Genomic DNA, 26589 nt, shown 5'->3' with positions numbered 1-26589 from the left:
AAGTTGGGTAAATGACGATGCCAAAATAAAACAATATGAGATATATGATAGGTTTGGGAAAGGTAGGAGAGTAAGGGATCTAGAACACGGTAGAAGGATCAGCCTTAGATAGGAGGAGGGACAGAGAGAGACGGAGAGGTGTGAGTGGGTAGGGATGGGTGAGGAGTGAGGCACGGGTGGCAGAGTATCCTAGACTATCCCTCTCTACAAAACTCTTCACAGGCTGGCATTTTCCAGTGTCGTGTCATCGGTTTTCTTTATCTTTCTTTCTCTTTCTCCCCCTTGGGTGTTCATCTACCCCCATGCCTTCTGCTGTCATTTAAATAATGACAACTCTCAAATTTCTATCTCAAATCCTAAAGTGAACCTATTTAGCAGTGGTTACCTGGATATCAATATGAGGCTATTTCATAGATGTGGTTAATTATTTAGAGGAAGAACAAACCTCAAATGGAGCTCTCTAGAATAAAACACTGTTAGTGATGGGAGTTTTATATCTCCTAGAGAAAAAAGTGGAGACCCAGAGGACACTAGTGAAAAAGTGCCTTTGTACCAATTCACCTCCACTTTTTCATTATTCCTGACCTCGGTGTCCACACTGGGAATGTAGAAGGCAGAAGTCAAGCAGGGATGATTGCAATATGCACCAAGGAAACGAGGACAATGCTTTCTGGCTTATTTGTACATGTCTAAGTTGTATGTGTTTCCCTGGGAGAAATGCTGGTAGGAGGATTATATGTCTAAGAAAACATTTTTCTGTAAACTCTTCAAAGACTGGTAATGTATATATCTGAAGGTCTGTGTTAAAATTGTTAGGGTAGATAGAACAGGTGGAAAAATAAGTAAAAACTTTGAGGGAAAAAAAATCAACTACTTCTTAATCACTCAGATATATCTTCAAGTCTGCCTTACCTACTTCTTGTGGAACATCAATTACCCCCAAAACAGAGGGGCAGGGGAGAGGGGTGCCAGAGAGAATAATTGACTTTTAAGTTCCAAGAAAAGGAAATAAAAATTAAAATAAGACCACAAAGAATATTTTAAAAATGAGGACAGGTGCTAAAGAAACAAAGAAAACAATAAAAAATAAACAGTTCTCTACTCTGTCGATATAAGCATTATCTACTCTGAGATGTTACAGCAATTAAGAAAATAAGAAGTCAATGGCCTTCCTTATCTTCTTATATGAGGAACAGAAAAAGTAACAGCTTTTCTCCTATTACATTGTAGTAGTCTTTCCTACCTTATAAAAATACTCATGGTAACATGACTAGGGTTGTTAAACCCAAGAAAGTAGGTAGGCTTAAAAATTACAAGACAATTTGTTTTTATTTTTTCTACTGTTGTGCTGCTTTAAGGGGTGTAAACATATTTCTAGATGCCCTCTACTTTCTTGCTGATAGCATTTTGCGAGGTTTGGGTTCATAAAAGATCAGTCTTCCATTAGGCAGATGTGTCAGCAGGAGCATGGGGACAGCACTGACACCACTTACCAGAGATTCGCTGGCACACTGGAACACATAGCAAACATACTGGCTCAGCCCAGACTCTGCAGACTCCCGACAGATAAAGCCAAAGTGATCAACGTGCTTTATACCCTAGATGGGGGGAAAGAAGCACAGTACAGGATTCATAGGAATACGTCCTTTTAATCAACAATATGGAAATCAACATCGGTTCTATAGTTTCACAGTTCCATGAATTTCTCCTTTACAGCAATATGATAGGTGGCATAACGTCACAGCACACTTACACGATGGCCTGTTGATACATAAAATAAAGGGTGAGACTAATTCAGATTGTTTTGTTTCTGATAAACACTTTATGACTCAGGGCCACAGGAGGAAAAATATTGATGGCACGACCCAGTGTATCTTGTAATCAAACTGCTACTCCATGTTTGCAAGTAATGGAGTTTTCAATCTACTGTCTTCTTAGAATGACGGACTGATGATTCATCATAAACCTTGTTCTTGTCTAATGAGGTTAAGAAACTGAGAAAAACTACAACTGACAATACTTGAATTAAATGGCATGCAATTTCCTAAAATATGCATAAAAATAATAGATATCTGTCTATTTATAGACACTCAAGCAGCCAAACTGTTAAAAGACTGATATATTAAAGAAATTATTTCAGGTGCCAACTATCCACTTTCAAAAATCACTGTACGTCCTGGACCCAAGCTAAATAACCTCAGCTATATGAGGGGTGTTCAAAAACTTCATGGAATGATTCATATTATCGTTTCATTCTGTTTCTCCACTAACTTTTTGAAGTACCCTCATATTTAATAAAAAATTCAGAGTCATCTGTGACTTTCATTCAATCTGAATACATACATACCAAAAAAGAGAAAATACCTTGTTATTTTAATAGCAAGCACACTACTTTGAAAAGCCAGGTAGTCAAAAAATTTAAAGTTGTCCTGAAATCATCTAAATCCAAGTGAAAAGAAAACAGGCTTTGGAGTCAGGCAGATTTGTGCTTAAATCTTGGGTCAACTAATCTGCAAAGTATGAGATATCATGCTGGGTTGCTAATAATTATCTCTGAAGTTCCATCTCTCATTGTAAAATAGTAGTAACAGCACCTATTGTCAGAGATGTTTGAGATTTAGGACTACGAAATATCTATTATAGTTCCTGGAATGCTTGATAAATGGTAACCATTATTCTCATTATAATAAACTCAATCTATCCAATAGACATAGAAAAAGAAAATTAACTCTGGTAAAAAGAAAACATCAGTAAGAAAGAGTAAGGTTGCAATTCATGAGGTGAAAATAAGCTCAACTTAGTACAACTCATTAGTGATTAAATAATACCTTTTACTAGCTTAGTACTAAATGGAGAAAATTCATAGGACCTCATTAGCTCAGTGAGTCTTCAGGCAGTAGCAATGTCTCCAGTAAAGAAAACTACTCCCTTATTTCCCACGCTTGCCAGGAAAACAGTCCTACAGATTTTGAAGAAAGAAACATTTGTAGGTGTTCAGTATTAAAAGCAGATCTGTTCCTGAATACAGCCACAGTCTATCAGTTCAATTCTGTGGAAAGTAGTAATAAGAACAGGGCCACTCAGAGACGAACAGATGGTTGACCTGACAATAATTCTGATGAAGCCTTCCACAAATTTCCCTCATGCTTTTGTGTAATTCTTTTCCTGAACCAGAACATAAGAATACAAAGCTTGCCTTTAACAAAAATAAAAAGGAGAAGCAAAAGAAATATTTGAACTTCCTGTTATTATATAATTGGACTTCCCATTATTATGTATTTGGTTTGACTGGTTCTTCTTTTTTCTTTCTATTTTTTCTTTTGGATGTTCAATGAGCAATGCTAGTCTCCTGACTGGGGTATGAGAGGCACAGCTTTTGAAGATGCCTCTTGGTGCTCTGGTGGGGCAGGGACTATACTGATTTATATACCACTTTCTCTCCACTGCTTGGCACAAGCTTCAACAGGGAGAAAATGCTCATTCATTCAACATTTATTGAACACCTAAGGGTTAAGCTTTATCTTACTACATCTGATTCTGATGTCCTACATAATAAGACACTTGCCCCCATAGAGCTTATGATCTTGCAGGGATCCCCAGTAAACAGGTAATTACAAGAATGTTTCATAAATACTTCTTCAGTTAAAGTAAATAATCTTTTTACCAGATTTTTATGTCCGTTAGGCAGGAATTTAGAAATTTGCAATAAATTCTTCCTATATTCAGATGCTGCCACTCTCTAAGTTATTAGAGTAGAAATTTCTTACCTATGCAACATAATTTTACATCTCCATATAATAGAAAAATATTAAAACCAGTTATTAGAAGTGATCAAGTAGCTAGTTGAGAGGTTGTTGAATGTGGCCTATACAAAGAGGTGACAAATGTCTGATGTGATGAATATGCTAAATACCCTGATATGATCATTGCACAGTATATTGCACCCAAATATCACATTGTACTCCATAAATATATACAATAAATATGAATCGATTAAGAAAAAATAAAAAGAAAAACAACTTTCCAGAAACAGTAGTAGATTAGAGCTTACTAGAAACCAGGGGAAGGAATAATAAATTACTGCTTATTGGATACGAAGTTTATGTTTCAGATGCTGCAAAAGTTTTGGAAATAGAGATAGTAGTTACATAGCATTGTGAATATAATTAATTCCACGCAACTTTATGTTTAAAAATGCTTAAAATGGTAACCGTTATGTTACATATGTTTTACTACAATAAAAAAAAATGGAAAAAAACATTAGAAGTGGAACTGTATTGGCAGAGGCTGAGGCAAACGATTAACAAAATGTACAAAAACTCTCCTGTCATCTTCAAAGGGAAGACTGTCTGAATATCATACCAATAGCAATGCTAAGTCCAAAATCAAAAGAAAGAAAGAAAGAAAAGAAAAGAAAAAATAAGAGGCTGTCATGATTTTTCAGCATTAAAATACAGGTAGGGACCTTGGCAAGACCCAACTACCAAAGGTACAATTAGCTACTGGGCTAGAAAAGGAGTTAATTCTCAATTCCAGGGATCTCCTCAGAGGGGTCTTGCATTTTTAACCTTCCCACATTTAGATTTAGATACTCCCTCTATTCTGAAATCTTCAAAAATTCCTTCTATGATTACAATATATTTAGGTAACTCTAACTTTGGGATAGATATTATAAATTATTGCTATGGTCCTTAGGACGCTACTTTATGCCTAATATCATAATCTTGTATACATTTAGCTGTATCACTTAAAAAACACTTAAATACATAGTTTGTGAATTAAAAATAAATCAAAGAAGAAAAATAACAAAACATTCTTTTCAAAATTTAGCACTTATATTAACATAAGTTGAAAACACTAGTTCCCCTTTTACTACCTACTGTGGGATAAAGACCAGACATGACTCAATGACACCTGTAAGTCCCACTGCCCAAGGTTCTGAGGAACGCTAACTGTGTAAGTGTTTTCAAAAGAACTCACCACCACAGAAATTCCATCATGGGAAGGAATTGATGAAGTGACATTATGAAAAAGAAAGAGGTAACTAAAATACTGAGGGTTCTGGACATGATTTTGTTACTGGCATAGGCACAAATACATCAGCACTCAGTTTAAGACAAATTATCTTTAAAAATATAAAAATTTTAAAGAAAACATATAACATTTGAAGGAGTTATTTTGTGCTTAACTTTTAAACCAGATTTAATTGGTTTCTTCAAATACTATGATATACTTTGATACACACCTGAGAACAAGAGGAGATATCTTTGAAATTCTTTTCTAGCACAACTGATTTAGTGTCTGGACTGATAAGGTTAATCTCAAATCGCCCAACCTGAAAAATAAAAGGCATTCCAATTAATTTCTCACAAGGACCTAACATCTTACTTTACAATTAAATATTCAACTAATAATATGGATTCAAATGCTATATACCTATTTCACATATGCTCCAACATCCAATCCAACCCACATTTTAACTCCAAATATCAGCTCAAAACATTTCTTCCTGTTGTCAAAAAATCATGAAAGTTAAGTTGGTCTTAAATTATAAGTTATAAAAGCAATTTTTTTTCAAATTAGAAACAATTTTTTTTTCAAAACATATGCAACCTTTCCTCACTTCATGATTTCTAAAAATACCAATTATTAATAAGTTGTAATAATGCTTTCTTCCAAATGTTTAATAAAATGACACATTTGTAATTGGGCTGATAAGTTAAAATTTTTGAAAATGAACAACTATTCAGAAAAATTAAGAGCAAGGACCATGACTAGCTAAGAAAAAAACAAATCTGATAGCCCCAAAGTAAGGGAAAACTCAGTTAACATATCACCAAAAAAAAAAAAAAAAAAAAAGATTAGAGACACTTTAATTACATGCCTAGAGTTAATGAAACGAGAAATAAAAAAACCATGAACTTCTGATAAAGCAAATATTACACCCTGGGACTGTTTACTAAAGTACACTGTGGAATTTCCTCCTCAGGGATTCTTTAAAACAGGATAAAAGAACAGTCCACTCATGTCTTTTCAAGAAAACTCAAATCTTACAAGCTGATAATGAATTAAAGATCCTCTACAGGACATTGTTATGAATTAAGTTCTTTTAAGTGAAACTGAACATTTTCTATACCTTGTGTAACATTCAAAAGTTATTTTTAGAATTAAAAATTACCTTTTACACCAATACTGTAACTTGCATCAAGTTATTTTAACAATTGATCCATTAAGTTATCAGGCTGAGGTGTTTTTCTAACCTTCCCTTTTGTATGACAGAATAAGTTGGTACGTTCTCATCTGAACATATGAGTCTCCACTTTCCTTTTTTTCTCTCTATAAAACCCCCTTTTTCTCCATGCCAAATCACTCTCTCCCAGATTCACATCTTTAAGTCCTCTATAAGGTTGGCTTCACGCAGTTATTTTTTTTTAAAAATTGATTTTAGAATCCACCCAAGGCAAATGCTGGTGCCAGATACTGAGAGTAACCTTCTATTTACCTTCTTCCCACCAGGTTTCTCTGATGCTCCATTAATTTCTTCTCCCTCCTCTTCCTTCCCTATTCCCTTCTTTCTTAAAATCCACGCTCCACGACTGCCCCTCGCCCCCTCTTCCACCTCCCTGTGCTCTTTCTCCACCTGCCTTAACTGCTTTTGAGGGGGAAACAAATAAAAGTCGGACTATTCGCTTTGTAGAGGTGGCCCCTGGGGGCCAGCAGAGTGAGGGACTGGGAGGAGGCGGGCGCCCAGCTGCTTCTGCCCCCGCGACCTCTCCTGGGGCACCCCGCGACCTCTGCTGCGGTGCCCCGTGACCTCTGCTGGAGCACCCGACCTCTGCTGGGGCACCCCGCGACCTCTGCTGGAGCACCCCCACCTCTGCTGGGGCACCACGCGACCTCTGCTGGAGCACCCTGACCTCTGCTGGGGCACCACGCGACCTCTGCTGGGGCACCCCGCGACCTCTGCTGGAGCACCCCCACCTCTGCTGGAGCACCCCGACCTCTGCTGGGGCACCACGCGACCTCTGCTGGGGCACCACGCGACCTCTGCTGGAGCACCCCACGACCCCTGCTGGAGCACCCCGACCTCTGCTGGGGCACCCCGCGACCTCTGCTGGAGCACCCCGACCTCTGCTGGGGTGCCCCGCGATCTCTGCTAGGGCACCCCGCCACCTCTGCTGGGGCGCCCCGCGACCCCTGCTGGAGCATCCCGACCTCTGCTGGGGCACCCCGTGACCTCTGCTGGGGCACCCATGACCTCTGCTGGGGCGCCCCACTTGCCCTGCCCGGCAGTACCTGAAAGAGCATCGTTCTGTTCTTCTCGGAATCGGACGGCTGGACGTGACTGGGCGCGCTCGCGTGTCTCCTTCGCGGCTGGGGTTTTTGGCTGCTGTCGTGAACTTTCCTTTGCAGGACTCCAGTGACGCTGCTGCACCGAGAGCGAAACTCCTGCTGCTCATCAAAGACAGAATCTTCCAAAATCCGCTCAGGGAAGCAAACTCGAGAGCTGGACGGAGCCAGCACAGGCTGGCTGGCGACGGAGGGTAAGTCAGGGGGGGTACTGTTGACTCCATCGGCCTCCTCCGGCAGGCTGTCACCGGGGGACCCGGGCATCTCGGCCTCAAAGACCATCAGGTCCTCGCTGGGATCCGCACCGCGCTGCTCGCCCTGAATCTTCAGGCGCTGCTGTTCGTGCAGGCTGAACTTTTCTATGCAGTCGTCGATGAGGCTGGACGGGGCCTTCTTGTGGGTCACTGTCACCTTTCCGCAGTACAAGACTTCGAACTTCTGAGAGTTATAAAAGGCATCCTCATTATCTTTGCTGGGTTTGGTGTCCTCTTTCATGGCAGCTTTAGATAACTGCCTTATGCTGCTGATAACATCAGGAACCTGGGAAAAAATATTAAATCCTCAGTTTAGTTAAGTATTTTCAGATAATTTACATTTACCTAGACCTGTTGTTATTACGTGGAATGTATTTTCATCCCAAATGATAGAATATAGAAAGTAATAGACCCTACACAATAGAAAATAAACTTAAATACCTTGTCTGACATAAATGACTTCAAGGTAAAATTGAAATTTAATGAAAGTTAATTAATTAAAATGTAATGGCAGTATTAGACTTTCCCATTTAAAATGTTTCAAAAAAACAAAACCATGAGACTATACAGGCCACTAGAAACTTTTAATAAATCCTATCTTTTGATTATTTTTAAAAGTCATGATAAGCCTCCCAGCTAAAAGGAACCAAAGTTCCAACAATGAGGATAAAATAAGCTTTCTGTATGAAAAAAATCAAAACCCAGACATCTCTCATCATCATTAGCCATAAGGGAAAATGCAAACTAAAACCACAATAAGATACCACTACACACCTATCAGAATGGCTGACATCAAAAAAGACCAACTGCCAGCAAGGATGTGAAGCAACTGTGACTCTCCTACCTTGTATGTGGAAATGTAAAATGATACGACCACGTTAGAAAATAGTTTGGAAGTACAGACCTATCTCACGACCCAGTCATTTCACTCCTAGAGATTTATTTTAAGACTGGGAAACATGTCCACACAAAGGCTTGTACACAAAAATTCATACCAACTTTAGTCACAATGCCCCAAAAGTAGAGACAACCCAAATGTCTACCAACAAGTAAACAGATAAACAAAATGTGGTACATGCATACAGTGGAATACACTGCTCATCATCTCTCACCTGGTTTACTACTATAGCCTTTGAAATGGTTTCCCTTGCCTCCTTCAACTGGTTTCCCTTGCCCCCTTCAGTCTACTCTCAAAAGCCAAATTGATCCTTTTTAAACTTAAGTCATGTTACTTTAGGGAATCAAAACATGCCAGCTCAAAATAAGCCACTTTGGCATATTGATTATTTGAGTTAACAGCTCTTGAAATACAGCAGACACATAAAGGCACTCTGACCTTCCTTTATTCTTCCTGAAAGCAGGAGATAGAACTCCCAAGAGAAAGGTGTACTCCCTGTACCAGGAGAAAGGAATTCAGTCTTATCACCAGAGACAGGAGTCAAGGCCAAGAGAAACCTGAGGAATGGACTTTGTTAAACTAACTCTATCTTGCCAGTCACTTTTCCACAATTAACTGCCAAAGCCCAAACCCCTTTGTCTTGTCACATTTACACAATTTATTACTCTTTGTCCAACCTAGTACATAAGCGTTCAGCCCTGTAATATTGTGAAATATATGTTTGATTTTCATCCTTGATTCCTGGTATACAACTCCTAAAATCCTTGGACTCTTCAAAGTGGCAAGGGTCTTTTTGTATGCTAATGAGTTGACTGATGGCTGGCAGCCCATAGGCATCTTCAGGATGAGAGCTGGTCACAAGAAAGACCAAGACATAACAAGAGGGTTGGGACTTTCAGCCCAATCCTCCAACTTGTGGGGAAGGGAGAGGGGTTGAAGGTTAGTTGGTCACCAATGGCCAGTGATGTAATCAGTCATGCCTATGTAATGAAGCCTCCATAACAACCAAAAGGACAGGGCTTGGGGAATTTCTAGATAGCTGAACACATGGAGGTTCCTGGAGGTGTCTCACTCAGAAAGGGCATGAAAGCTCCACGCCCTTTCTCCCATACCTTGCCTTATGAATTTCTCCATCTGTGTCTTTTCTAAAATCCTTTACAATAAACATAAGTGTTTCCCTGGGTTCTATGAGCCATTCTGGCAAATCAGTTGGACCCAAAGAGGAGGTTGTGGGAACCCCAATTTATAGCTGATAGGTCAAAAGCACGGATAAAACAACCTGAGGCTTGCAATTGGCATTGGAAGTGAAGGGCAGCATTGTGGGACTGAGCCCTCAACTTATGGAATTTGATGTCATCTCCACATAGATAGTGTCAAAGTTGCATGGTGTCAGTGTCTGTGGCTGGAACTGACATGAGACAGATTAATAGGGGAATTCTCCCTATGACTTCAGATGGTCAACCTCAATTTTAATCTTTTCATCCTCACCTCATCATTTCCTCCGACCTTATCTCCTACTACCTTCCCTTCTCACCCACTCTGCTTCAGCCATCCTGGCCTCCTTGCTATTCCTTCAACATGCTAGACACATTCCTCCCTGGTGGTCTCTGCCCCAGATATCTGCATTGCCCACTCTCTCACCTCATCTAAATCTATGCTCTAGCGTCACTTTGTGAGGTAGCACCCCAAGTTGTCTCCCACTCCAATGTGCATGTGCACGTGTGCGTGCACACACACACACACACACACACGCGCACACACTCACAGCCAGTATTCCTCTGGATTTTTCACTGCTTTATTTCTCTCCATAGCGCTTACTACCTTTTGTATAATTTATTATGTAACCTAGAATGTAATTTCCAGGAGGGTGGTGATTCCTGTCTCTCTCTCTCTCTCTCTCTCTTTTTCCATTTCTTTTTTCTTTCTGTATCCCCAGAGCCTAGAATAATTCCTGGTACATAGCAGGTTCTTGATATCTGTACTGGCCATCAAAAAACTCTTTCAGTTATTTTTATCTCTGAAAAAAAGGGAAGATCATTTTATTTTCAGGGTTGCTTCATATTCAGATATATATGGTATGTCTTTAAAATCTTCTAGAGCCAATTCTAAAATCACTATTTCTTGCCTTTCAAATAAATACACCGCCAGAGCATTCCTAGTTTAAAAATCACAATAATTTCAGCTTTCTGTCCTAGTATTTCCTGTGAAAAGATAAAGCCCACAATGCTATCATTTCAGCGACTCACCCTGAACATTTGACATGTCTCAGGGACAAAGTCAGGTGTTTTTGCTATCATGTGACGAGCAACCTTAGCCCTCCACCATTTTCTTCTTGCCTTAGTATGTGATTTACCCCACCTGACAAAAGCCAAAGCTGTGAAGAGTGAGCGAGCTGACATTCAACCCTGCAAAGAATAAAATGATTCTAGTGGGTTGAACAGAGCCCTGAAAGAATGATCTCTTCTTCCCCACTAACTCTATTCTATTAAATAGAATAGATTCATCTGATTTCTAACTCAAGTACTCCTAAATCTCCAAAAGTGTCTCTATAGAGTCCAAATAAGAAATACTAGCTGTAAGATTTTTTTAACCTCTAGATTTTTTATCTTGTTACACATATTTAAATGGTTTGGGTGCAGCCTGAGAGTTATATACAACAATTGACACTGCAAATAAAGTCAATTCAACATTAATTTTGCCTAGTCCTCTGTATCATTTCTTTGTCCTTTTTCTCTACATTTATATTGAGAGCTCTTAAGTGAAAAACTGATTAGTGGCTGAATTTATATAGTCTGCCAGGGCTCTTCCTGGGACCAGGTAAAGGCTTAACAGCTAAATGTAATTTAGTAAATGACCCAATAAGCAAAGCTTATCATCTTGAATTCTGAATTGAGTAGGTAATTTAATCTTCCAATCATTTGAGGTGTTAACTTTACATCATAAAACAGATTCTAGTTACCTTTAACACTTTCTTTCAGGTTATGACTAACCACAAATTCCAATAACCTGGGCTGCAGAGAATAACCGCAAAAATGATTTTGGCTCTGTTTTCGCTTATCGTTATGTGAAAGACACAGTATAAAATTGAGCATTATGATGGTTCTTGCGAAGATGGCAGAGTAGTCAGTTCCTGGTGTCACTCTCTCCCACAGAGCGACCAATTTGCAGCTACTGAGGAACAGCAACAGAGGACTCAAGATCTGCGCTGAAGCAGACAGGAGCCGCCCACTGTGGGACCCCAGTTCAGGTTGCTCCCCGTTCCGTAGAGAGACTTTAGAGCTTCTGGGCCCACATGCCCCAAGCCTGCCAGACCAGAGAAGGAAGGCAGGGTGGGAATTCCAGTCCAGGCCAGTCCCACTTCTAGGAGAGACCCTGCAGCCTCGGGGCTCCCACACCCTGAGCCAGCTGAGCAGGAGAAGGCAGGCCAGGTGGGACTTCTGGCCCAGGCTGGTCCCTGCCTCCGAGAGTGACTTAAGAGGCTCCATGCCCCCACACCCTGAGCCAGCCCAGCCGGACAAGGCAGGCAGGGCAGGACTTCTGGCCCCGGCTGCCCCTGCCACCAGGAGAGTCCTAAGAGGCCCAGGGACCCCACACTCTGAGCCAGCCATACAGAAGAAGGCAGGCAGGGTGGGACTTCTGGCCAAGAATAGATTCTGCTGCCCAGAAGCAGCAGTCCCTTCAGGATCCAAGCCAGACATCAGGGTGAAACCAGTGGACTGTGACACCCCTGGCGACAATGACAAAAAACCAAAGGAAAGATACCAGAAACATGAAAAATCAAGAAAGCACATCACCACCAAAGGAAATTAATAACTTTCAAGCACTAGATCCTAAAGAACAGGAAATCTTTGAAATAACAGACAAGGAAGTTAGAGTAACTATTCTAAGGAAACAAAATGAGATACAAGAAAACTCAGTTAGACAACAATGAAATGAGAAAAAATATACAGGATCTGAAACAAGAAATGTACAAAGAAATTAATGCCTTGAAAAGGAATATAGCTGAGCTTGTGGAGCTGAAAGACTCATTCAGTGAAATAAAAAACACAACAGAGAGTTTAACCAGCAGATTTGAAAAAGCAGAAGAGAGAATTTCTGACCTTGAAGACAGGCTATTTGAATTAATACAGGCAAACCAGAAAAAAGAAAAAGGAATCAAAAAAAATTGAAGAAAATTTAAGAGAGACAACTGACAACCTAAAGCGCTCAAATATCCCAATCATGGGTATTCCAGAAGGGGAGGAAAAAGGAAATGGCACTGAAAACATATTCAATGAAATAAGCAGAAAACTTTGCATGTATAGGGAAAGTCACAGATCTCCAGATTCAGGAAGCCCAAAGATCACCAAACACATTCAACCCAAAAAGGTCCTCTCCAAGATGTGATAATCAAACTGACAAAACTCAAAGACAAAGAGAGAATCTTAAAAGCTGCAAGAGAGAAGTGGCAAGTCACCTATAAGAGAGCCCCAATCAGAATAACATCAGACTTTTCCTCAGAAACTCTAAAAGCCAGAAAAGAATGGGACGATATATTCAAAACACTAAAGGACAAAAATTGCCAGCCAAGAATACTTTACTCAGCAAGGCTATCCTTCTAAAATGAAAGACAAATAGGGCCGGCCCGTGGCTCACTCGGGAGAGTACGGTGCTGATAAAATGAAGGACAAATAGTATATTTCTCATATAAACAAAAACTGCGGGAGCTCACTACCACATGACCAGCCCTACAAGAAATTCTCAAGAAGTACTAGGTTTGATAACACAAAAACAACCATCATTGCCATGAATATGCAAGAAAGAACAATACCTATCAGCAAAACAAAGATGCTAACAAAAGAGAAAAAAATAGTTTATCTATCACCCAAGAAACCAACAAATACAGAAGAAAAACAGAAAATTAGAAAGAATGGACCAAAAGATACTTAAGACATCTAAACAAAAATCAGTAAAATGCTAGGAGTAAATAAACACCTTTCAATAATAACTCTAAATGTAAAGGGACTAAATTCCTCATTCAAAAGACACAGACTGACTAACTGGATTAAAAAGATGGACCCAACAATATACTGTCTTCAAGAGACTCACTTGACCTGTAAAGACACACATAGACTAAGAGTGAAAGGATGGAAAAAGATATACCATGCAAATAGAAATGAAAAACAAGCTGGAGTAACTATTCTTATATCAGATAAAATAGACTTTAAAGCAAAAACCATAAAAAGAGATAAAGAAGGCCACTATATAATGATAAAAGGATCTATCCATCAAGAAGACATAACAATCATAAATACATATGCACCAAATGTCAGAGCAGCCAGATTTACAAAGCAAACACTATTAAATCTAAAGAAAGAGATAGACACTAATACCATAATAGCAGGGGACCTGAACACCCCACTCTCATCACTGGATAGATCATCTAGGCAAAAAATCAACAGAGAAACACAAGATCTAAACAATACTTTAGACCAATTGGATTTGGCATATATCTACAGAACATTCCATCCAACAACCTCAGAATATTCATTCTTCTCATCAGCACATGCAACATTCTCCAAGATAGACCACATGTTAAGTCACAAAGCAAGTCTTAACAAATTCAAAAATACTGGAATTATTCCATGTATTTTTTCCAATCACAATGGACTAAAATTAGAAATCAATAATAAATGAAACTCTGACAACTATACAAACACATGGAAATTAAACAACATTGTACTTAATGACATGTGCATCCAAGAAGTAATTAAACAGGAAATCAATAAATTTCTTGAAACTAATGAAAATAATGACACATCATACCAAAACCTGTGGGATTCTGCAAAAGCAGTATTAAGGGGGAAATTTATCGCATTAAATTCTTACTTCAGAAGAATGGAAAGATGGCAAATAAACAACCTTAAAGGTTCCTCACCATAAAGTTCTAGAAAAACAAAAACAATCCAAATCTAAAGTTAGTAGATGGAAAGAAATAATTAAGAGAAGAACTAAATGAAATAGAAACACAAAAAACACTACAAAGATCACTGAAACAAAAAGTTGGTGTTTTGAAAAGATAAATAAAATTGACAAACCTTTAGAAAGATTAACTAGGAAAAGAAGAGAGAAGACCCAAATAACAAAAATTGGAAAAGAAAAAGGTGATATTACAACTGACATCTCAGAAATACATGGAATCATTAGAGACTTTATAAACATCTATATGCCAACAAATTTGAAAATCTGGAGGAAGTGGATAAATTTCTGGATGCACACAAACTACCAAAACTGAGCCAAGAAGATGTAGAAAATCTGAACAGACCAATAACAATAAAAGAGATTGAAGCTGTTATCAAAGGCTTCCAACAAATAAAAGCCCAGGACCAGAAAGGTTCACAGCAAAGTTCTACCAAATCTTCAAAGAGAAACTGATACCAATTCTCTAAAAATTGTTCCAAAAGATTGAAACAGAGGCCATTCTCCCAAACTCATCCTATGAGGCAAACATCACCCCGATACCAAAACCAGACAAAGATGCATCAAAAATAGAAAACTACAGGCCAATATCCTTCATGAATACAGATGCAAAAATCCTCAATAAAATACTAGCTAACAGAATACAGCAAAACATACAAAAAATTATACACCATGATGAAGTGAGATGCACCCCACGGATGCAAGGTTGGTTCAACATACACAAATCAATAAATGTGATACACCACATTAATAAAAGCAAAGACAAAAACCACATGATCATCTCCATTGATGCTGAAAAAGCATTTGACAAAATTCAACATCTTTTCAGGATAAAGAATCTCTACAAGTTAGGCATAGACAGAAAGTATCTCAACATAATTAAGCCATATACAATAAGCCCACTGCCAAAATCATCCTGAACGAGGAAAAGCTTTCCTGTTTTTTAGAAACAGGAACTAGACAAGGATGCCCATTCTCACCACTCCTACTCAACATAGTGTTGTAAGTACTAGCCAGAGCAATCAGAGAAGAGAATGAAATAAAGGGCATCCAGATTGGGAAGGATGAAGTCAAGTTGTCCCTTTTTGTGCATGCTATGATCCTATATATTGAACAGCCTAAAGCTTCTATAAAAAAAAAACTCCTAGAGTTGATAAATGATTTCAGCAAAGTTGCAGGATACAAAATCAACACACAAAAATCAGTAGCATTTCTATACTCCACCAGTAAACATGCAGAAAAAGAAATCAAGAAAGCGAGCCCATTTATAATAGCCACCAAAAAAATAAAATACTTAGGAATAAAGCTGTCCAAGGATGTGAAAAATCTCTATGAAGAGAACTACAAACCACTGTTGAGAGAAATTAAAGAAGACACAAGAAGATGGAAAGATATCCCATGCTCTTGGATTGGAAGACTTAACATTGTGAAAATGTCCATATTACCTAACATGATCTACAGATTCAATGCAATCCCCATCAAAATTCCAATGACATTTTTCTCTGAGATGGAAAAAGCTATCCAGACATTAATATGGACTAACAAAAGACCACACACAGCCAAAGCAATCCTGAGCAAGAAAAATGAAGCTGGAGGCATAAAACTACCTGACTTTTAACTATATTACAAAGCTATAATAATGAAAACAGCATGGTTCTGGCACAAAAATAGACACACAAACCAATGGAATAGAATAGAGAACCCAGAAATCAATCCATATGCCTACAGTCATCTGATCTTTGACAAAGGCAGCAAATCTACATACTGGGGAAGAGACTGCCTTTTCAACAAGTGGTGCTGGGAAAATTGGATACTCATATGTAGGAGAATGAAACTAGATACCTAACTCAACTCAAAATGTATGAAAGAATTAAATATACATCCTGAAACAATAAAACTCCTTAAAGAAAACATAGAGGAAAAACTCCAGGAAGCAGGAGTGGGTAAAGAATTCATGAATAGGACCCAAAAAGCACAGGCAACTAAAGGTGAAATAAACAAATGGGATTATATCAAACTAAAAAGGTTCTGCACAGCAAAAGGAACAATCAACACAGTAAAAAACAACCAACAGAATGGGAGAAAATATTTGCAAAATATACATCTGACAAAGGATTAACATCCAGAATATATAAGGAACTCAAACAACTTTACAGCAAAATAACAAATAACCCAATTTAAAAATGGGCAAAGGAGCTGAATAGGCATTTCTCAAAGGAAGATATACAAATAGCCAACAGACACATGAAAAAGTGCTCAATATCACTCAGTATCTGGGAAAAGCAAATCAAAACCACACTGAGATACCATCTCACTCCAGTTAGTATGGCTATCATCCAAAAGATTGAAAACGATAAGTGCTGACGAGGTTGCAGAGAAAAAGGAACTATCATTCACTGTTGGTGGGTCTGCAAAATGGGGCAGGCTTTATGGAAAATGATATGGAGGTTCCTCAACCAATTACAGATAGATCTACCATATGACCCAGCGATTCCACTGCTGGGAATGTACCCAGAGGAATGGAAATAATCATGTCAAAGGGATACCTGTACTCCAGTGTTTATTGCAGCCCTATATACAATAGCCAAGAGCTGGAACCAGCCCAAATGTCCATCATCTGATGAGTAGATAAGGAAACTGTGGTACATCTACACAATAGAATACTACTCTGCTCTAAAAAAGAATGAAATACAACCATTCACAACAACATGATGGACTTAGAAAAAATTATATTAATTGAAACAAGTCAGGCACAGAAAGAGAAATACCACATGTTCTCACTTATTTGTGGGAGCTAAAAATAAATAAATAAATAAAAACACAAACACATAAAGGGGGCAGGGGAGAAACAATAACCAGAAAAATTCCTTGAACTATTTAAGTCAAGTGAACAGATAATGATGTGGTGGGGGGGGGGGAAGGTAGGGAGAGGAACGGGTAAAGCGGCATGAAAATCAAGTACAGTGTATTTGAGAAGTAAAATAAATAAATAAATAAACAATTAAAAAAATTTTAGAAATTTTTAAAAAATAAATAATGTTTCCTTGCCAAAAAAAAAACAAAACAAAACTGAGCATTATAAAGCCCCTGGCTGACTATGCACTCAGCCCACACCAAAAGGGACACACTGATAATGTAAGGACAGTGAAATACCCATAGTGGGGAAATGAGTTAGAGAATCATGAAAACCTTTAACTGAGGCATTTATTTAAGGGATCTGTCAGAAGCAACAAAAGAGAAATAAAATCTGTATCCAGTACTTCCACATACATACAATATTTGGGAATAATAGCATTCTCCAACAGCACAGTGTTAACTAACATTTATATGTGATTCATAAATATTGTTGAATGATATGAATTTATTGTTGAATGAATATGAATCCTTCTTGTATGTGTTGCATCTTTTCAACATCGCTTTTGGCTGAACCGTTATACCGCAAGCTTTTAAGTAAAAAGCTGTGTTGGGGTGATGTTGATTCTTACTAGAGTTCTTTCGTGCGACCACTAGGAACATGGTCTGTGTGCAGAAGAACTTGAGTGAATGCTGTCAGCAGAGGCATGTAAAGAGGGGTGAACAACTACCTAGAACCCTGATAAAAGTTCTCCAGGACTGAGACACAGGATTAGTAAATTCCTGTGGATGACTCAAGAAATCTGGCACCCCCCAAAATGGAAAGCTGTGGCTTCTCACTCTGCTCATTGCTCACGCAAACTAGGAAGTGATTGTGTGTTTTCCGAATGTCCCCAAATGCTACGGAGTACCTCATACTCTAGTTATGTATTCTAGTTCTTCATATTCCAGCTACAAATAACTCCATTGCTCAGAATCTGCCTAGAACCGACAGAGCCTGATGAGGATTTACAGCCCATTCAAAGCAATGTTTTTATTCTGTGGCAGCATTTTTAACACAAAACAATACTGAAAAAGACTCCACCAAACTAGGGACTTAGAGGTTTATATTCTATTCTCTGCTCTGCCAATATTTAGTTCAACACCTATGGGAAGAGTTGTTTCATCTCTGCAGGCTAGAGTTTCCTTAATAGCTTAATAAATAAGGAACTCGATAGATGGTCAATAGGTCTCTTCTAGATCCAAATTCTGTGAGTTTATTTTTGGATCAATGTCAATATAGGAGCAAGATAATGTACATTCAGGAGAGGGAAAATCATCTTTATTATTAAACCAGAAAGAGTATAAGTTGTTGAAATTATTCATTTCCATTAACATATAATAATCAATTCAACCAATAATAAAATGAATAGGGCCCTTTGCAAGCATCTCATAACATTCAAAAAAAGCACAGTGCCACCTTTAGCTCGTATTTTGTCGTGACATCTTCAGTGACCTCACTAAACATTTTGGATTCAAGTACCAACACTCAGACACTAAAGAAATTCCTCACTCTAGACAGAAAAATTTGCCACTCAATTCTTTGATATTACATTGTTTCTCATTAATTAAATGTCATAATTACTTATCACACTCCGAGAAACCCATTAGTATTTTTAAAATTACATTTCACCTGACTTCAAAAGAAAGCAGATTCTACAACTACCACCTACTGATGTTTAAAGGTCTAAGCACACGTGAAAGGAAAATCTGGATAGTAAAAGCAGTAAGGAAAGATACCTTTGATCAGGAAGCCAGCTGAAAGTCGGTGGTGTTCCCAAAGAGCGATGATTATGCCAAATTGATGTTGTCCTCAGTATTAGCCCTTTGTCACACCTGATAAGTTCTTTCTTTCTAAATAAGCCAGCAGTGATTTCTTTGTATTTGTTCGAGTCCATGTTATCCCTGTGCAGCCAATTATAAAACTTCCTACGAGTAACCGTTACTCCTTCAAAAGTTAAGTATTTCCTGACTCTGCAATCAGGAAATACACAGATTGTGCAGGACCAAAGAGCAAAAGTTTCAGCTTTCTTGACAAATAAACATTTAAATTTTGATAGCCATTGTCTTTCCTATAACATATTTAAACAAACAAACAAACAAAACTGGGTCATTCTTTTACAATTGATATAAGTGAGCTTAACTGCTTGATTTATTATTAATCTTCTCAAAATAATATAGTAGACACAGCAAGATTTATATAAGTGTAACAAAATGATATTTGAGGAAGACATTAGAGAACAATTTAAGTCAATTGAAAAAACTGCCTAATGAGAAGAAATAACAATTTTAACTAGTCTCACTTGGGGACAGTACGAAAAGAAAAATATTTGCTTTGGAAGTAATGCAAGCCTTTGGGGAAGGGTAGACTTCCTTTATAATTCTGCTCTGCTTAGGAAATGGCTACGATTAGTTTATAGACAGTCCACGGGGAACATGTTGAAAGGAAAATGGCATGAAGTAAAGTTCAGCATTTTGAGAAATGACTAATTAGATCATTTAATGTTATAATTTATACTTGGCTTCTTAAAATCTCATCTTCAAATAATGGAAAAAGATGGTAAGGTATATACACAGCATGAGACAGCTCATTTATATTAAGGAACCACTAACCATACCGAACTGTTTTTCCAGTTCCAGTTGCCTTGGAGGCAGACCCAGTCTATGGCATCATTTTTAAGGTAAAGTGTCTGACAAGCTCATTTCAACTTTTATCCTGAAGTACTTCAGAGAGTTTTTTGTTATTTGTTTAAAAATCTAAATGATTATTTTAAAGTAAATTTTCCACAGTAAAATGAAGTCTAACTTTGAGTCTGGATCAAAATAGACTACAGTAATACAGTGATTTTTTAATCACAGGATTATAAAACTAAAGGTGCACTGAAGGAATCACCAGCCACCACTATCTTGTTTTACAGATGTGGAAACAAACTGTTTATATCAAATGTTAAACCAATAAAGAGGAAAATAATGAGATTACAAGACACTAGATGATTTGAGGCCAAAGAAAGCAGAAAGTCTCTGTGACCTAAACCAGAGTCATACAAGTAGCTTTGTTTTTGATCCTTGGGCTGTGAGCCAAGAGTGTTTCCTCTCAGACTAGGCTTTAGTTCTTAGATATTCTCAACCACTTTGCTCCAAATCCACTTTAGGTTCAGCTCTTCTCTAACTGCTGCTTCCTTGATGGCTCTGAGTTTGCACAAACATCACAGAGTTAAATTCTTCAAATCTTCCGAAGTTCTCCCCTCCTATTCTGTCTCAGTGCTTATATCATTGAATTCTTTGTGGTGAAGTTATGACCTGTGCCTTCTTACCCTAAGATCATTACAAATTTGCAGGAGTGATCAGATGTAAAATATACAAGGGTAGCTCACAGGGTAAAAATCTGGGAAATCATGCAAGTTGATTAAGAGAATGGAATCTCTTCAGAAGTGGCTAAGTGTAGGGCTAGAGGGAAATATACATGTAACAAGACAGAAGATGGGATGGGGGGTAAGAATTTAGATGGCAAAGGAGAAGGCAAGGACAGTCACTTTCAAATTCCCTTTCAAAAGCAACATCATTATTTTAAAAGAACCAGTCCATGGTGTGGCATATTGGAAAAGTACGTAAAACGCAGTTAGCGGTCTTCAGTTTCAAGACCCACTCCAATTCCGATTATTGTCTGTAGAAAAGACACTATATCCCTCTCAGTCTCAAGTTTTTCATCTGCAAAATGGAAATCACAATGCTCATCTCAGCGGTAGGCTGGAAAAGTTGAATTAAATGTGCAAATATGCCTGACACAGTGCTGGGACAGCAAAAGCATTCCACAATGTTTAATTAAATCTAAAATATAATTCTGATTTGTGCTGTGTAAGGAGATAAAAGTGAGTTGCTAAATAAAAGCCCCTGCCTTTGCAAGTGAGTGAGCAGGAGATTACAGGAGACCTAAATCACGCAGAGCCTTGAAAGGACTCTGGCTTTTACTCTTGGTGAGACAGAAAGCCACTGGCAGGGGGTTGAGTGGAGAAGTGACATGGTTTAAGGTATGTTTTCTACAGATCCCTTTGGCTATTGTGTGCAGAACGGATATGGGTGATGTGCAGGAGCCTACTGCACTGATCCAGGGTGAGCCATCGGAGGCTCACACAGGAGTGACAGCATGGGAGAGGGGTGAGCAGCAGCCAGCTTCTGGATATAATTTTAAAGGTACAGACAAGATGATTTGTTGATGGAGCTAACATGGGGTGGAGGAGAAGGAGCCGAGGCAGGAATGACTTCATGGTTTGGGCCACAGGAATTAGAAAAATGGAGACAGTAAAACAGATTGAGGGAGGGGGATGGCTTAAGAGATCAGGAGCTTGGTTTTGGACATGATAATTTTGAGAGGCTGATAGACATCCAAGAGGAGATGTCACTAGGCAGTTTAGAATATATGTGTCTGGGGTTCAGGGGAGAGATCAGGGTTGAGATAGAAAATTGGAAGTTATTAGCATACAGATGTTATTTAAAGCCATGAGATTAGATGAGTTCATCAAGAGAGTGAATATAGTTGAGAGAGACAGACCTACATAGAAGGAGATAGCAGTATCCCAGAGGCACACAATGCTGATAGTATAGAAGATATGAACAAGGGACAATACACCAAGAGCCAGAGGTAAAACTGGGTGAGAATGATATTCTGAAGCCAAGCAAGAAAGGATTCCAAGAAGGGAAGTAATCAATATTAGATCATAGGTGACTTTGACAGGAAAAGTTTGGGTGGGTGCTGAGGGCAAACGCCTTATTGGAGTAGGTTCAAAAGAAATTTCAGGAATGAAATCCAAAATAATAGAAACAGACAACCGATCAGGGCAGGAACTGGAGGAACATGTGCATCAAGAGAGGGTTCATCTCACAGGTGGAAGAAATGACAGCTCCCTGTAAACAGTATCTAATAATGAAGGGGGGACTGAGGATCTAGAGAAATAGAAGATAGAATTGCTGGAGTGATGTCCTTAAGCAGGCATGAGGGGATAGAATTTAGGGCCCAGGGTTAGAGGTGGAACTGAGCCCGGAGCAGGGACAGTTCATCTGAAAGGAAGGGTGAAGGCAGACGTGGTGGTGAGATTTCATAGAATTTCTCCTCTGACTGCTTTAATTTCCTCTGTAAAATAGAAAGTTTATTCATTAGCTGAGATGAAGATCGGGAGTCCTGAATATTAAACATTGAATTTCATTCAAGGATGACTGTAGGCTAAATTGTGAGGGTAAATTATCTTTACAACTCTCAGGCTACCCTTTCTGGGCTCTCATGATGGTGAAATATGACCCCCCACATGGGGAAATTTGCATTTTAAACTAAGGTTCAATCAGAGATGTCACGTATTTTATGTGAAACTCAGGAATCAGGCAATAATTAGGAGACAGGATTTGCACCCTGAAATGAAACCATGTAGGTAAACTGCTCTCTCTGTTTAAGATGAGACTTAGAGAATAAGTAATATTTACATGAGGGAATAAAAATTTGGAGCATAAGTAATATTTATAGATGGGAAATGTTTGCGTGTAGTTGGGCAAAGTAAAAAAAAAAACAAAAAAACAAAAAAACCCCACTACTTTATAGCTTTCCAAAATAAGGGTAACACAGTTTGATTATAAAGTATTTGCATAACTTGTGAATAAATAATTCTATATTTATTTTCTCGGAGATGTATATTTATTGTGGATATGATTTTTTTAAGGTGAAATAAGACACAAAGTCATCAAAGCAAGAAAGTAAAATTTCTTATAAACATGTAACCAAGAAGGTTAATCTTCCATTTTCTAATTGTAATAACACTTTTGGGGTATCTAAGAAACACTCCTGAAACATTGCTGATGAGACCCATGGTTTTGAATACAGCATATCCCTCTACTCAGCCTCAAAGCACTTACAACAAGATGCTTTCTATTCATCAGATTAGTCCTATTATTTGCTTAATGCTCACATTGTCGAAAGCATTCAATACTACTGTATTTACTCCAACAAACACTAGAGGGAGCTTTCCCAAATGAACTAGCAAAAAAAAAAAAAAATTCAAAAGTTTCTAACAATACTGAAAATAAAATATTTTAAAATATTTATAATATATTATTACTACTGTCATTTTAGGCTCATAAAATTAAGCACTGGCAAGTACATTACTGGAATTGTAATTGATTAGACCAGTTTGGCAATAAAATTAATGTCAATAAAATAAAGTTAGACTGAAAAAAGAAGGGTATAGCAAAATCAGGCCTTGATATTTAATCTGTTAGATATTTTCAAACAGGACATAATAAACATAATAAGAAAAGTATGTCTTATTCCTTTATCATGATATACAAAAGTATAAAGTCATGTAAACAAAATGCTAAAACTGGACACTTCATAAGTAGTTTTAACTTATGAAATGTCTAAACTCAGGAGAAGAGAAGCTTTTGAGCAAGGCTTAATTGTGCAATGGAATGGACCTTGGGAAAAGAGGCAAGAGAGCGAAGGCTAAGCCCAGAGGGACCTGGATATGACAAGCTCTAGCTGTGATGAGTAGATAAAGCTGTAATATTATCAGGAAACCAAAAACGCTACACATTTCTCAGAAACCTATTTTTGTCCTGGCTTTCCATAGTACTTCAGATATTTATACCACCACAACAGATTTTTCACCTTGCAAATGAAAATAATACGACACTCTTGAACTTTTGTTGAGTCTTCAGTTACTTGTAAACATTATCATTTGCCACTAACGGTGGGTATGTCTCCCTTCTTCAAAGAAGAAAATCCTAACGGCATGCCACCCAAAGATAAAAAAAGAAAACAGACTTTCGCCTCTCTCCAAAATTCGGCTGGAAGGAAGGGCAACGGCAAGCAGCCAGATGCCTGATGCTAGCACTTCTCAAGGGAGAAGGGAAAGCCCAGTGTCCACAGAGTGAGTGTTCATGCTGCAGCTCTATCCTGCACTATGTCTCTCCAACTCTCGCAGCAGATTTACACTCCTCAAAACACACGTCCTGATGGACTATGCCTGATACGGCTGCTCCTAGTCAATGAAAAGTTAACACTGTGACATCTTATGGCAAGACTGCCTTTATGGTCCTGATTGCTTCTTCCTCTTTGGAACTATAGTGAACATCCCCTAGGAGAGGTTCCAATCAGAAAAGACATTTTCAAAGCTTATATTGGCTGTTCAAAGATATTCTTTTTTGCACACCACACCAGCACCTCAGGCCCGCCTGGGGACCTGAGGCATGGAAAAGGGGACTGGACCTCCCTCCCACAACCAGACACATCTGTGCCAGCACCTTGGGGCCCTCACGGGGACCCAAGGCATCAAGAAACTGACCATACCCCCCTCCCACAACCAAGCACACCACACCAGCACCTCAGGGCCCACCCAGGTGACCCAAGATCTGGAGACCGGGACCAGACACACCCCACAACCAGGCACACTGCCAGTGCCAAGGAGCATGCCAAAAATAGCACCTCCATGTGCGTGACTCACCCCAGCCACCACAATAACCATGGCTGCTGTGAAAGTGGCTAGACACCACAACCACCACATAGATGGTCCGCCAACCACTGGAGTGCATTGAGACAAGGAGAGTCACCAGCAGAGACAAAGAAAAGAAGAGGATGTCTCGCTCCACAGAGCCCATTTCAGAGTGACAGAAGAAGCATCTGTTCTATGATAATATTGGGGGACCTGATCACACCTCTCAGCATCTAGGCAACAAATCAACAGAGTAACCAGTATTCCTTAAGAAGGAAGGAAGAAATCTATGGTAATTAGAGGGGGGAGGGGGGAGGGAGAGGGGGATGGGGAGAGACTGGACAAGGGACATAAAGAATAATTATGATTTGTAACAATTAAAAAATAGAAAATGGAATTAAAAGATAAAAATAAAATATGTAAACTTTATTTCTCAACATAAGCTCCATCAAGTTCAAGATACTTTTGTAACCAATGGCACCAACCATTTAGTCCATCTGTAAAGAACTGAGGGTCCTGGGAATTTAACCTTGTCAATTTTTGAACTGTACATTAGTTACTTTCACATTATTAACTGAAAAAAATGATGGTCTTTAAAGATTTTTTAAGATGAGGAAACAAAAAGAAGTCACCAGGAGCCAAATCAGGACTATAAGGTGGTTGCTTAATGATTTTTCCATCCACATTTTTGTAAAATTGCCCTCATTTGCGAGAAAAATGAGCAGGAACATTGTCGTGTCAGAGAAGGACTCTCTGGGGAAGATTTCCCAGTCAATTTTCTGCTAAAGCTTTGACTAATTTTCTCAAAACACTCTCATAAGAAGCAGATGTTATTGATCTTTGGCCCTTCGGAAAGTCAACAAGCAAAATGCCTGGAGAATCCCAAAAAACTGTTGCCATGACCTTAGCTCTTAACCAATTTTCTTTTGCTTTGACTGGACCACTTGTACCTCTTGGTAGCCATGGCTTTGATTGTGTATCAGTCTTCACGATCATACTGGTAAAGTCATGTTTCATCTCCTGTTACAATTCTTTGCAGGAATGCTTCCATATCTTGATCCCACTTGTTCAAAATTTCCATTGAAAGATCTGCTCTTGTCTCCAAATGATCTGAGAGCAACGGTTGGCATCCATCAAGCAGAAAGTTTGCTCAAGTGTAATTTTTCAGTCAGAATTGTGTAAACTGAACAATTGACATGTCTGTGTTGCTGGCTATTGTTCCTGACGCTAATCATCACTTCAATTAGGGCACGAACAAGATTATTTCTTCACCAATTGATGTGTATGGTCTGCCACATGACATCGTGATGTCCCTTCTTAAAACAAGCTCTCTATTTGTAAACTACTGATTTCTTTGGGGCATTGTCCCCATCAGCTTTTCATAAAGCATCAATAATTTTACCATTCTTCCACCCAAGCTTCATCATTTGTTCTTGCTTCAATTTTAGCAGAATTCATGTTGTTCTGATAGGGGCTCTTTTCAAACTGATGCCTTATCCTTCTCACAACTAGATCCTAGGGTTCGATCCCTGTACCAGGCAGCCAACAAAAAAAGGCAAAAAAAACCCCAAAAAACCTAGGCCCTGTTCAGACATGTTGCAACAAGCTAGTATGAGTTAATTTTGGTGCAAAAAAATTGCAATCCCTGCATAATTTTTCTATAACCATTTTCCATGAACTTTTTCAAGACCCCTCATACCCTCATATATGTATGGATATGTATGGAGATAGATAGATATATAGATAGATAAACATATATATATAT

The 26589-nt window shown here is 38.6% G+C and overlaps 1 protein-coding gene across 2 annotated transcripts in view; it reads right to left on the bottom strand.

Moving 5' to 3' along the window:
- Positions 1–26589, bottom strand: part of TBC1D4 (TBC1 domain family member 4) — a 171554-nt gene that overhangs the window by 62778 nt on the left and 82187 nt on the right. For both annotated transcript variants that reach the window (XM_063102105.1, XM_063102106.1), the window contains exons 2-4: positions 7297–7890; positions 5246–5335; positions 1494–1598 (exon numbers count right to left, since the gene is read on the bottom strand). In XM_063102105.1, the coding sequence (XP_062958175.1) occupies positions 1494–1598; positions 5246–5335; positions 7297–7890 (789 nt within the window). The remainder of the gene's footprint in view (positions 1–1493; positions 1599–5245; positions 5336–7296; positions 7891–26589) is intronic.

This window comes from Cynocephalus volans, chromosome 7 (genome assembly GCF_027409185.1).
Source record: "Cynocephalus volans isolate mCynVol1 chromosome 7, mCynVol1.pri, whole genome shotgun sequence".
In the NCBI taxonomy this organism is placed as follows: Eukaryota; Metazoa; Chordata; class Mammalia; order Dermoptera; family Cynocephalidae; genus Cynocephalus; species Cynocephalus volans.
The sequence above is the reverse complement of the archived record's forward strand: the minus strand, read 5'-3'. Positions and strand labels throughout refer to the sequence as shown.